General features: G+C 39.0%; 1 protein-coding gene across 1 annotated transcript in view; it reads left to right on the plus strand.

Annotated features, from left to right (window-relative positions):
- LOC130553016 (uncharacterized) overlaps window positions 1-14,723 on the plus strand; it is a 70,216-nt gene that overhangs the window by 36,503 nt on the left and 18,990 nt on the right. Inside the window, 5 exon segments of the mRNA XM_057331753.1 lie at window positions 3,512-3,621; window positions 5,144-5,202; window positions 5,295-5,357; window positions 5,542-5,694; window positions 7,914-8,049. Coding sequence (XP_057187736.1) covers window positions 3,512-3,621; window positions 5,144-5,202; window positions 5,295-5,357; window positions 5,542-5,694; window positions 7,914-8,049 — 521 coding nt within the window.

The following is a 14,723-nucleotide window of genomic DNA, read 5'->3' on the forward strand; positions in this document are numbered from 1 at the left end:
ATGGGCATAGGCCCAGGGGCCCCTACGCGCTTGGGGCCCAGGCAAGGGAAAAAAATTTCACATAACAGTGTTTACGCCATATTCATTCTGCCGTGCGCTTCTCTCTCCCGCGCACATGGAGGTGCACACATAAAACAGTGTTTCTAAATTAGGAAGTCTGTCTTTTGATTTAGTCACTTTTACGAGCCCTTCAGCGGCTTTTGTTTAGAAGAAGGGCATAGCGACAAATCTAGCGACTTCTTGGATAAACATTAGCTTTCATTCAGTGGGAAAATGTCGCCAGTGCTGCCCCGGGAGCATGAGGTCTCTCTTTCCCGGAAGGAAGAAGCAGCACCATACGACAGGTAACTCGTGAATAAAATTAGTACAAAACAGCGTTTCCAACAACCTGTCACTGTTATCGGCTGTTTGGATATAAATATGAACAAAGTTCATCGGTAAATATGCACATGGTTACTATGAGGCTGTGTGAAAGAACATATAGTCGAAATCACCGCTTTTTATTGTGAGTTGTTAGATGATATCGCGTCATGAACTGACAACAGAAGCTGAAAATATGTTAATGAGAACGATTTTATTATTGTAAGTATAATGAGTTTATATACCCTCGCAGCTGTCTTAAATCTTAAAAGATTAGAGTTTTTTTACATTTATTTGGTGGTGTTTCCTTGCCAATTGTGAATTATTTTATATTGATATAATGTTGATCAGTAACTGTCAGGAACACAAAGGAAATACCCACGAGGAGGTGTTGAAATGAGAACAAACTGAAATGCAAAACTAGAACCAAACACTTCCCTTGATGGGGCAAGAAATCAACAAAACGAACACGACACAACGCCAAGGCAGGATAATCAAATAAGCAACTAGGTAAGGGGAGCACACGAATAATACAAGGAACACGGAACTCACGGTACACACCAAAACTCGGGCCATACACGAGACTAAGAACGATACGAGTACATACAATCACCGAGCACAGGACAATGAAACATGAGGGCTTTTAAAGGGTGACAAACAAAGGAAGATAACGAGGGGCAGGTGAGAAACATAAGACATGGCAGGGAAGCAATACAGGAAACGAGAGGGGCGGGGCCAATGACAAGACACGAGAAAACACATGAGAAGTAAAAAACAAACAACTCATGGCTTTCTCACATAAAACAAAAGGCTTTGCAACGACTCTGCCTCCAGACCAAGAAATCCATGACAAGATAAAGCAGAGTCGTGACAGTAACTGCCTTACTTTATCAATATTTAGCCTTTATTATTAGATAATCCATAGTGCTTTTACATACATTGCAAAATGTTTAAAAAATATATGATGATGTCATAATATATATGCTAAAGAAGTATACTTATAATACTTGTTTATGTCGTTTACTGTAACACATTACACGCTTACATAATAACACGAGTCGCGAGGTGCTTGTTACACAAATAAAGTTTAACAAATGGACAAATTACTCTTGTAGTATAATCATTGACAAAGACTGCCCTGCCCGTTTAGTCTTAGAAAAAATGAAGATGGAAATATTGTATAATTGCATTTAAGAATATTTTTAAGAACTTTCTGTAATTTATCCGAAGAAAGTTCTTATATTTTCTCTTAAGAACAGTTTTGTGAATCTGGCATGTTTGTGTTGAATTATGGAAGAATCTGAAAGAACTGAATTAAAAGGTTGAGGTGTGGTAGTGTGTGCTTGAATATGCCAGTGAGTTACAGTATGCAGGGAAAGGTCTTAATATTGTTGTTGATGGTCCAGGAAGGCCTTGTTGCAATCATGTGGTGTAAATCCTGTATGATGGAGGATGTGTACATGTGTTGATATTGTCCTTCAGGTTGTGATCATAGTTTGTAACTTGTCAATGTAATCCTGAAACATAGAGGTGTTTCATACACATAGTACCCTAGGCTAATTTAAAACTTTATTGTGTGCATGTGTGTGTATGGGGGGTCCATAAGACACTTGTGCCCAGGGGCCTCTGAGTTCTTAATCCGGGCCTGCCGCCGCCCAACCTTTAAACTATAAATGTCTTCCATCCTTAACGTCAGGGCTCAGGATAGCCACTTGTCAAAGACATGACACATGGTGCCATCAACCTATCAACATTTTCATGACGTCATTTTCCAGGGGCTCCATAGAGACTCGTTACATAGATTCTAATTCACAGGTTCAAGATTTTTTGTCTTGTTACATTTAATAATAATACTTTTTTATTTTAAGGCGCCTTTAAAAACACTCAAGGACACCGTACAATTGAGTTGTAATTATAAAACGAAGAGCAGGAATACAACAAACAATAATTATTGACTGTTAAGAATGATGAGGGGTGTATTCCAGAAAGCAGGGTTAACTTACCATCAGCTAAACCCTGAACTCTAGGTTGATTAACCCAAACCTTGCTTACTCGGGGTATGTCGGTTCCAAAACACCTGAGAAGAGTTAGTTTAATCAACCTCTAATTGGTAACTGAGAGTTAATGCGTGCGCTCTGCAAATACATAAAGGCATTTTCAATGGATCGCCGAATTCAGGAGTCACCATGGAAACTAAAGGTGAAAAGAAAAGGGCAGCGTATTTCAGTGAGGCGGAGTTGGAAGTTTTAATGCTGGCATATTAAGAGTACAAGCCGATTATAATGAAAAAAAGTAACATGAGTACACTGGCAAAGGAAAGAGAGTTGGCTTGGCAAAAAAATAACCGACAGAGTAAATGCGTAAGTTAATTAAATTATAAATATGATACCCTCTCCCCTTTTATTATAATGTCAAGTTGAACATCTTTAATTTTGTAAATAACTAGTAAAGCATTTACTTTTCCCACCATCAATTTGGGAAGATTACAATACTAACGTATTCACTAGAAATGGCTTTTTGTTTTATAAGGTGTAATCCTTCTGGAGCCAGAAGAACTCTGTGTCATGGTTTGCAATGAGGACCCAGGTGCAGACAGCGATGGACGGGAAACAAAAAGACTTTATTACAAAACACAAAGCAAAACACCCACGATGGGGGAACAAACGAGAACAAGACTATCAAAACATAAACCAAAACCTCCCACAAGGGGGACAAAACAGGCGAACAGGGTAACTAACTAAACTATATAAAACTTAGACAAGACTAACACTAAATACACACTAGACCAGGCAATAGCAATAAACGTGGCAACTTACTAAGGCGTGAAACATGGAGTAATAAAAAACGAACCAGCACAAGACAGCAAACACGAGGGCATTAAATAGGGAGACTAATAAACAGTACTTGAGTTGAGGGGGGATGGCATCCCCCTTTGAATTAAAGATGATCAAAATCATCCCCCTTCTAAAACAGCCATCCCCCCTTCCCATCCCCTGTTATTTTATCAATGAATGTGTAAATATTACCAGTGGTAATTTACCACTACTTCAACATTTAGTTTTTGCGAATATTGAATAGGCTAAAATACTGTTGACGAGGGGAACTTGCACATAATGACACGACGATTTGTTTTAAATTGACTTCACATCAGTCAGCGACATAGCAGCGCAGGTGCTGGTGATTTCAGCATCATGGCCAAGCGACATGGACAGCTTGACCTGAGGGACTTCGGCTTTAAGAGGGCAAGAAGTAGCACTGAAGGTAAGTCAAGAGTCAGGAAAACTTTTGATATGTCATCAAAGGCAGAATCTCTGGACAGAGGCGATAACAACACAGTTAACGATGTTAGTCAGTTTGGAGCTTTTTTTCTTGTTAGCTAACGCCAGCTAGCTAGCTAATGTCAGGTTAGACTTTACATTCACAAAGTTAATGTTAGTTTTGGTTTCTGTTTCACCTGGAATATCTTACTGCAGGGTTTCCCACAGCACTTTACAGCGGCCGCCTAAGCAACACACGCCTGCCTCCTTAACTAACCTAAGTAGAAAAAAATATATATATTTTTTATGAGCGTTATCCGCCGTGTTACTCTGTCCTGTCCGATCAGCGGCATCTGGTGGAATGTCATCGCGCTATCTATCATCGTTCGCCAAACATTCTACAACATATAAATGGCAAGTGCAAGGAAAGCCATTACTTTTCCTTGCATGAAATTAAAGACTAATAAAACTAACACATTTTCTGGGGGAAACCCTGATACTGGAATAGTAAACATATATCTAATTGAATATGGGCTAGGTGACTGCCCTCTTATTTTATAAAAAAAACCTAACTTGACAGTAGGCTACTTGACTGTCTGCTCATTCTAACAAAACCATAATGCCATGGTTTTCTTTATATAGAGGATAACCATAACCAGATTTTGTAAATGGTACATTTGTTTAATCCATTTGTTCTTGCACTTCAATTAAAATGGACTTGACTTGAGAGGATTCATGTTCATTTACAATGTTTTGTGAGGTTTTGTTTCAACATTTAATAGATTAATTCCCAATAGATTTATAGGTATCATGAGTACGAAGTTGCACTTGCACCCAGTGGAAAAATACTTTAATAAAATGTATACGTAATATATCAATAGCACGCATGTTGTTTTAGAGTAATATAATATAATAATTATATTTGTGATTAAACAATAATCAAAAGGGTAACCCGTTGGTCTCCCACCATATGCGCTGTCATCAGCACAAATGATATGTCCCTAAACGTTAAAACCAATCCACCATCCCCCCTGAATTTGTTTTACAACTTGAGTACTGCTAACAAAGGATAATTAACAGAGGGCAGGTGAATGGAATCAACAAGGATGGAAAGCTAACTAGGGAACGAGAGGGGCGGGGCCATAACCGAGACCGGAGAGAATGCATATTAAGTCGTGACAGACAATACGAGTAGAGCATTTGCTTAGGAGGAAAACAGACTCATTTCAAATTGTATCTAAAGGCATTACATTGATAATGCTACAGGCTGTTGTTCCTTCATGACAACATTGATAAGTGAAACTCAAGTAAATGTAAAAGGAAAAATGAGGTTTTTTCAAAATGAATTATTTTGAGTTTACTATACTTATGTGTTTAGTGTTCTTTACTCAAAATAATTAAGTTATCAACTTAAAAGTTTTGTGGTAATAAGTTACCAAAAATGTTTTGCGTTATCTTAACTTATCTGGGTTTACAGTGTTGTTAGTAATGTATTATAACATCTTATTGGTTGTGTTGTCTTGCAGTTGCTGATGGATGGATTGTTTTATTGGACCCTCCTGAAACCACACAGTCTGTCACAGTTGTAAGTGATGATTATTGTCGGGTACCTTTAGTTGCTCTTAGCTCTTTTGGTTTCATTTTGTCAGACCAAGTATACTTGCATTTCCTCTTTAGGATGACAATGAAGAAACCACTTCTGCTGTGACAAAAATGGAAAATGCTGGGAGTCCCATAGAGGTATGATGCATATCATATGATGAATGGCCCCTTTTTACATATGAGAGTAAAAAAGTCAATGTCTTTTCACACAACATGCCTGGGGAGGGTCCATCTACTTTGACACAAACTCTTAGCAGTGTAAGAATTTGTCTGCTGTTGTCCTTGTTTAGTTATGCCATTCTTTTTTATTCTGTCTTTGTAGTTGCCTGCAAAGGAACTGTATAAGGTCCATCTTCAAAGGCAAACAAGAAAAAGTGACATGGAGATGGATCTTATACAGCTTCAAATAGAGGAGAAAAGGTTGGCCATTAAAAAGGCCAAACTGGAAATCGAAATACTGGAGCATCGTGTTAAGGTGGGAACTGTACTTGAACATTCATGTTAATGGCTGTGGAACAGTATATAAAGCAATGTTTGACAATCTATTTTCTCATTTATTTCAGGAAATCAAGAAATTACCTTTTTTTTTTTTTTAAATAAAGTGATTTTGACAAATCATGTCTCTTAGCACTCTGCCATCTCTTTGGTCTGCTAAATTAATTGGGGGTTCCTCTGGGTCATCTTCATCAAGAGAAGGGGGTGCCTCTCTCCTCTTATTGTGGCAATGTTCTGAAGAACAACACAAGTAACTGTGGCATGCCCTCTCTGGACTAGTGCTGTAGTACTCGAGTCCGGACTCGAGACGTTTTTTAATGGTCTCGGACTTGTCTTGGACTCGTTGGTATTTGAACTCGGACTTGGTCATTGGTCTCGCAAATGTTCTAGTAGGTCTCATCCGAGTCCAGCGATATATGTTTTATTTTCTCCTTCAAAACAAAACATTGATAGAGCAATATTCTAGTGATCCGAAAACTAATGATCCGAAAACTGTTGCCGACTCTCGACTCTAGAACGAGAGCTGCACGTGCTCATAAGTTCTCTTTTCACACAGCAGTTCAGTTCAGTGTGTGCTGTTGTTGTAACTAAATAACTCCGGTATATTGGTTCAAGTCCGCGGGACTGTCATGCACGCCAGAAAGTGAACAACTGAATTAATTTGTGGATAATATTAAGTGTTTACGGGAGACGCTAAACGGGAACGATTCAGCTGAACTGGTTCGACCGGTTCACTAAAAAGAAAGAACCGGTTCGAATGAATGATTCGTCCGCGGCACGAACCAGCATCAATCATACATCAGGCACGATGTCAGCGAGCAGCGGCATAATACAGATTGGTTTTACAAACCATAATAAATGTATCGACAGTGCGCTTAAAAGGAAACTTTTTGCAACAAAACTTTCCCCGAAACATGTGGGACAACATCCAATTTCAAAAGACACCTGCAAAGACATCACAAAGAGAGGAAAGTTAATGCCATGTTTCAGAGATAGCATTGCATTTGAGTATTTTAGAAAGTTTGGAAAGTAGGGCTTGAAGATAAGATTGATTGTATTTTTATTGTCATTGTGATGAACATGTTATTTAAGGATGGGCACCGACGTGCTTATAAACGTGCTTATAAACGAGCCGTGGAGCCTTTGCTCTTTCTAGCGGCTCCTCTATCGAACACGCACGTGCACGGGCAGGCGCGCACACGCACGCACACACACACACACACACACACACACACGCACACACACACACACACACACACACACACGCACAAAAGTGTTCATTGCTGCACAACCTTGCTGTTAGGAGGGCTGATAAAAAAGTTCCTTAAAAAAGTAATAAACAGTTACACTTCGGCTTTGTGACTTTAGTGCTATACCTATATAGTAAAAATAAAATGACCTTATTTTATCTGCTTTTTGATCATTACAAACAATAATGAAAATGATTATCTTAGAATAAAAGATATGCTGTCTCTTGCATCACATAAATTATCAATAGTTAAGTATGTGGTCTTGTAGTCATGATTTTTTTCTGTCTCTGTCTTGACTGTATCAATTGGACTCGGTCTTGACTTGGACTCGAACCTCTCTGGACTTGGACTAGACTTGGACTCGAACCTCTTTGGACTCGGACTTGACTCGGTCTCGACTAGTCCTGGTCTTGGACTTGTCTTGGACTCGACAATAGTGGACTTGACTACAGCCCTACTCTGGACTGACCCTGAGCCCACGCAGACACTGAAACCTTGCCTTCAGGATGCCTATGGTCATATCCGCCTTGGCCCGTGTCCTGCTGTGTGCCAGGTTAAATTGTGTCTGTGGTCCAGGCTCAGGATAGGGTGTCATCATATAGGGAAGACAAGGGTACCCTCTATTCCCCCAGCAAATAACCATTGAAGTGTCCTATAATTGAATTGTAGAATTTGATTGAAGTGAATAATGAATTGTATTATACAAATGAAGTAAAAAGAATAAAAAAACATCATGTAAATCAAAACATACCCTGCTGAAATTTGTTGCACAAGGATGACTCTTTGAATATTCTGGCATCATGTACAGACCCTGGCCATTTGGCCTCAACATTAGTGAAGAGGTGGGTCGCATCACATATTACCTAGTTAGTGGGGACGGTAAAATGTAGGGTCTGGTCGGATCAAAGTTTACCATCTGGGATCGTAAAACACAATAACCTCTCAGCAGGACTTCGACCAGGCACCAACGAGTCTGGTCCAACTGCCCTATCTAAACACTTCCATCACTGACCAGGACAGATTCCAGTACTGCCCCCCTGGACTTCAAAAGAGGTTCGTGGGGGAGGACAGGGTTGTTCACCAAAGTGAGAAAAGCCATGCGGCCCCAGGGACTGAGAGCCTCAGATTCTTCCAGAAGAATGTCTCTTTCTCTAAATTTAGCCACAAAAGACTGGTTTAAAGTGCATATCCATGTATCCCCACATTGTATGCTTGTCTCCACGTTATTCGCCTTCAATATATAACCTGCAATGCATGTGTGCGTAGTGGAATTCTGTTTATATTTACATTCTTTTACAAACTACAGGTCAATGTGATTATAACCCTTTCATGGGTCATATCTAAATGTTCCCCTCCTCATTTTTTAGAATATGGTGTATAGCACAGTAATGTATTTTATACCATATTCATTTTATTTTATTCTAAGACTATTCCTGCTCCAAACTCCCAGGCGACCATAAATGCAAATGAGCTGGTGTGCCGGACAAAGAAACATGTTTTCGCGCCCAAAACTATCTCATCACATTGGATCACCCACCTCGGAGGGGGGTGACGCCCCCGGGGTTAAAACATCTGTCCGCTCGCTCGTGCTCGCTCGCTTGTGTTCGTTCATCCTCTCGAGACCTGTGTCTCTCCTTGGAGACAGCTTCTTCCGGCAGTTTGCTTCGGCTAAGTCCGTTCTACCTTCGTCAGCCAATCTGATTCTAAGAAAGATTTCGATGGACTCACCCGCTTGCTTCGAACCCATCAGGACTCTGAAACCTCTTGCACGCGCACCAGAACTTGCCCCTGTACAACAAAGAAGCCAATGCAAGTATCTGATCTATTTCTAAATAGTTGCGTATAAGCTTTGCCCCTTTTAAATAAGGAGATTGTCCTTGATGGTTTATGCAGATGCGAATAGCTGATTTAACACTGCCACTTTCTTTGCTTTGTCTATTTCTTTCATTCTCTACTGTTTTATGTTTTATGTTTGTTTGTTAGTGTTTGGTCTTTGTTAGATAGTTGGTTTTATTTCCCCTTTAGCGTAGTAAATAAAAACGCATTTGTATCCACGCTCGAATTGTTTCTGTGTTTATCGAGGATGCATTGTGATCGGATCTCAGTGTAATGTAAACGCAATCCAGACAGTTTATCTACATTTACCGGCACAACTTCACAGAAAACCCCGCCTGCTGTCATTAATCTCTCGTCTGTCCGAAACCTGTCAGACTGCGGAGCAGCTGACAAATACAGAGGGAAGTTTACTCTTGCTCGCACTCTTGAACAGTCGTTCATTTCCCCACAAAATAATCGTGGATACTTTATTACAGTGTATCATTATTTGCAACCTACAGAGGATGTAGCCTACTGTATGTCAAATCACACGAGATGTTTTCTTGACCACTTCAGCTTTATCATCACATATGCTATTTGTGACTGCCACGAACGCTCACATTACTCGCACACACAGCGCCACTGGTGTTTTTAAACGCATAATTTGTTTATTTTCATGTCACAGACACGAATAGCAACACTATACCAGCTTGTTTCCAACATGGGCTATTTGTGTGTGTGTGTGTGTGTGTGTGTGTGTGTGTGTGTGTGCGTGTGTGTGTGGTGTGTGTGTGTGTGTGGTGTGTGTGTGGTTGGTGTGTGTGTGTGTGTGTGTGTGTGTGTGTGGTGTGTGTGTGTATTTACTGTATAGCATATGGCGTAATATACTCTCTGTTTCCCGCTGTCCCGAGGGTTGCTGCCGTGTCTCATACCGTCCCCGGAAGACAGAAGCGGCAGCCGCGCAGCTTGAAACAGAGCTCTGAATACACCGTATATATCATTTACACACAGAAACGAGATTTGTATAGTGTTGCTTATAGCTGATGTCAGTAAACACGCTATTTAGGACACAGACCAAAGAAATGACGCGCTGTCACTTCAGCCGAACCAACCCAAATAGACGAGAATGATGTAAGTCGTCGCTTTTGATTATAGTAACTTTGGCCTACTTATGTGATTATTTTATGTGTCTGTGACATGAATAACACAATGATGCGTTTAAAAACACCTTAGAGTCTGTGTGAGTGTGTTCTGTTTTTATATCCCGGTGGGGACCTAAACTGAATGCACAGCAACTCAATGGGGACTCGTGTCACCGTGGGGACCAAAATTGAGGTCCTCATGGGCACAAAAGCTTATAAATTGTACAGAACGATATTTTTTAAAAATCTAAAAATGCAAAAAGTTTTCTATGATCTTTAGGTTTAGGGGTTGGGTTAGGGGATAAATATACAGTTTGTACAGTATAAAAACATTACACCTATGGACTGTCCCACGGAGATAATAAACCAGACATGTGTGTGTGTGTGTGTGTGTGCGGTGTGGTGTGTGTGTGTGTGTGTCGTGTGTGTGTGTGTGTGTGTGTGTGTGTGTGTGCGTGCGTGCGTGTGTGTGTGCGTGTGCGTGTGCTGTGCGTGCGTGCGTGTGTGCGTGCGCGTGTGTGTGTGTGCGAGTGAAACCCGCCACAGCTCAAGTACAAAAGCTTGTGTCATTTTACAAACGTCCTCTGCTTATACTTTCACATATGATCATTAATCGTTTTAACCATGCTTTACTTCCCACCGCTGCCTCGATTTCAACATGGCTGCTTATCACATCTGTAACATGCTCATCCTCCCCGCATGGGGCTATTTTTAAATTGCAGGCTTATTAAAATAATGGCGGGAAACTATAGAGATCCGATCAGATATCCAGATGTGGAAGCCACTTGTTGACAAGTGTAAATGCGCTGTGTCCTGATTGTCTGAAGATCCGATCTGCTTGTTCGGATCACCGAGATCGCATGTTAATGCCAAATATAAACACCCTTTTATAACCCGAAGAACCTTTTTTCGCCACAAAGAAGTTAAAGGTTCTTTATGGAACCATTTTGAAAAAAAAGTTCTTTTTTATGGTATCGTGAAGCACCTTTATTTTTGAGAGTGTATGTAAATATTTCGTCAGTCACTGCTGCACATTGTTGCATGTTTTTATATATTGTTTTGATCCATTTTTTTACCGTAAATATTTGTATTACAAATAATAAATTGCTGTATCTACACTGTAATGAAACAAGTTTTTTTATTAAACTGAATCACTGCATCACTGTATTGTTTCCTGTACTTTAGTCTGTAAATTTGTTGTCATGATGCACAATATACAGTGCATTAACTGTACAATAAAAATATGTTTAAAAATACATATGTCTACGAAGGTGGAAACGTCTGTGGAAGACATGACTTTACAGGCAATAAACAGTTTATGCTGGGTTTTATAAAACAATAAGACATAACCACACTAAAATAGAATACATACGTATACAGCTTAATTTGAATATTTGTTATGTTGCTTTGTTGTGTGATATTATCTATTGATTTAAAGCTTTCACAATTTTCAATTTGCAAGATTCTATTAAGCCAATCCATTTAAAAAATGAATGCAAAAGTTCAATTTATCATGTACGTAGTAAATTCAGGTGTCAAGATGCAAATGTATTAAAGCATTAGATAGCAGAAATGATCTTAATTTAAATAAAGTTCAACAATTAATGCTGCACCATCTATAGGTAAAGGGAAATGAATGGCCGCTGGGACCTGGTTATCTCCCCACGTTCAACGAGTATGGCGTGCATTATGTATGGGATCTTCAGGATGGAGCCATTATGGCAATCAGATAATCAGAGCATCAATCTCAGGTGAGCCACAGGGAGTAAATGAACTGTAAAGAGGAGGAAGAGAGAGAGGGAAAGCGAGAAAAGGAGAAAGAGAGATAAAAGCTGAGGGGAGAAGTTAACCTCGGTTTATCATTTAAACTCAGATGAATCATGTTGAGGTATGTCTGTATAATTACCCCTCAAAGAGATAATCTGTTTATCCGTAAATTCATCTATCATTCACTCACATTCAATGTTTAGTCTTCATCAAGATATTCATTTAAGCTCAAATAGGACACACAAATCTGGGACCAGAATCAAACCAGAAAATGTGTTTGTGTTATTTATCAAAGCCTTTATATAATATGACTACTTTGGAGCAATTTTCTAATCCATGCCAAATCTCACTTTTGATCTAATATAGGGCATAGTAATTGAGGAAAGATTCAGCCAGTAAATATTATGATTGACTGGGTTAGGGAGCATTGTATCTTCTCCGTTACTCTACTTAATCCAAAGGGTATACATTCAAGAAAGGCCTCCGATGAAGGATGACACTAATTAATCTTGCAATTGCATGCTTGCTCATCAGACATAGTTTTTAGCCCTGCCCAAATCGCTTCCATCGAGATGCTCAGCGGCCATGCCAGTGAAGATAAATAGCACCCTGATAGCACCCACCATGCGTTTTGGACAGTAAAGATCTGCGTCTCCATGTTTTGTCGGTGTATGAGCATATTAAAGTCTTCCCTTCCCATGGGATGAAATGTTGAGTAAGCATGGTGGTGAAATCAATGTTACACAGAGAGAAATACAGAGAGAAAGAGAGAGTGCAAGCTTGCATTATAATTATGTAAGACTTGAGACATCCTCCAAATTTTACACTGTGTCTATGTTATGTGCAACATTAAAAAAATATATTATTAATATTATTGTTTTTTCAAATTATTTTAAAAAGAAGCAAATTGCAACATTACAAACCACAGCCCCATTAATCTAAAATGTACAAAAAATGAATTAAAACCGTGGTGCATATGTTGTAACCATACAGAACAAATAACAAATTCTTATGCTGTTTATGTAACAAAAAAATGAGATGACAATTTTTTATTATTATTTAGACTATTTTGCAGAAAAGTCTGACACCTTAGTTTTTTTGGTTGGCTACATCAGGCCACAAAGGAACTTCCTGGAGCCTTTAGCAGAGGTGGGTAGTAACGCGCTACATTTACTTGAGTAAATTTCTAATAGAAAATCTGTACTTTTACTTCGTTATATAACTTACATTGCGTGACGTTCCTTCGTTCCTTCATTTTAAAATATGCTTTTTAAAACGCGTTGTTTATTTCAAGGTTGTCGTCTCTTTTTACGGGCATTCCCGAGAGATCGATTCTTTTGAGTCAATTCTTTTGAAAGCATTAATTGAACAATGGGAAAAACCATTTGAATAGGCTAATGAATCAGTTCAAATGTTTTGTTCAGTTCGCAGCACGATCTGAATCATCTGAAGCAGGATTACTCACTCCTCGTAGCGCGAAATTTAAGAACACGCAGAACACAAAGAGCGTTGGATGAAGTGGATATGAATCTATATCTATACAATCAAAACTGCAAATGTGTCATATTGTTTGCCAGCAATGATAAATGCCCGCCATATGACCTGTTCGTCAGACACAGCAACATGTGCGTTACCTGTCAGACACAGAGACGTGGGCTTGCAGAAATATACATTTGAAGAATAGAAGGAAGAAAACTTGTTGATGGGCGTGTGGTTCACTGTTTACTGTTTGTTTACAAGTAAGAGCTTTTCACAACACACACGTGACACAACACGAGAAAACATGAGCTTTGTTCAAAAATGTGTATTTCATTTAGAGAGCACTGCAGATGTTCTAGATCATTTTAGGAAATGCTCAGAGTTTATTTAGTGCTTTAGTTTGACATGGTCTATTCTAAATAAATTGTGTAAACTACATTGACATCAGGACTAGATTAAATTTACAGTCATGCTCGTCTCTTCTGTGTTTGCCTATTCTTTAGTCTCTCTAGTAATCACTCTAGTATATTGCAAAGATATCTGCTTATGATAATTAAAAATATTGGTTAAAATGTAATATTAAAATATTGGCGTTAATACTAATTTTATGTAGTAGGCCTATATAATCAGATACAAAGTAACTAGCTACTTGAATAGTTTTTTCATTGCATACTTTTTTACTTTTACTCAAGTAGTTTCTATGCTTCAGTTTGACATGCTTATTCTAAATAACTACGATGACATCAGGACTAGATGAAATTTACAGAAATGCTTGTGTCACGACTGGTGGTGAAGAAGAACCCAAGCGCAGGCAATGGCAGTGAAGGGGTTAACAGATATATTTATTAAATGATAGACAAAACAGAAACAAAACACCCACAATGGGGAAAACGGAACTCAGAAATATATATATAAAACAAAAGACTTCCCACGAGGGGGCAAAATGAAAACAAGACAAATAACTAAACTCAAGGTACTCGACACAACGTCTTAAACTAAAACAAGGCAGGATAAAACTAAAGCAAAAACACAAGACTCACAGTTCTCACACGACACAGGAACACGGGCGACGGCATGAACACATACACATACGTAATACACGAGCACAGGACAAAGAAACATGAGGGTAAATATAGGAACACAAACGAGGGATAACGACATGGGGCAGGTGTGGTACATTAAACACTTAGGGAAGGATAACGAGGAAACGAGATGGCGGGAACAGAGACGAGACACTGGAAAAACACATGAGAGGTAAAAACAAACATCTCATGGCCTTCCCACATAAAACCCAAGGACTCTGCCCCGATCCCACCACACGACTAGAATTTCATAAACAAGACGGTGGGACCGTGACAGCTTGTCTCTTCTGTGTTTGTCTATTATTTAGTCTCTCTAGTATATTGCAAAGATATCTGCTTATGATAATTAAAAATGTTGATTAAAATGTAATATTAAAATATTGGCGTTAATATTAATTTTATGTAGCCTATATAATCAGATACTAGTCAGAAGTTACTAGCTACTTGAGTAGTTTTTTCATTGCATACTTTTTT

The sequence above is a fragment of the Triplophysa rosa genome, linkage group LG4 (genome assembly GCF_024868665.1).
Source record: "Triplophysa rosa linkage group LG4, Trosa_1v2, whole genome shotgun sequence".
NCBI classification, from domain to species: domain Eukaryota; kingdom Metazoa; phylum Chordata; class Actinopteri; order Cypriniformes; family Nemacheilidae; genus Triplophysa; species Triplophysa rosa.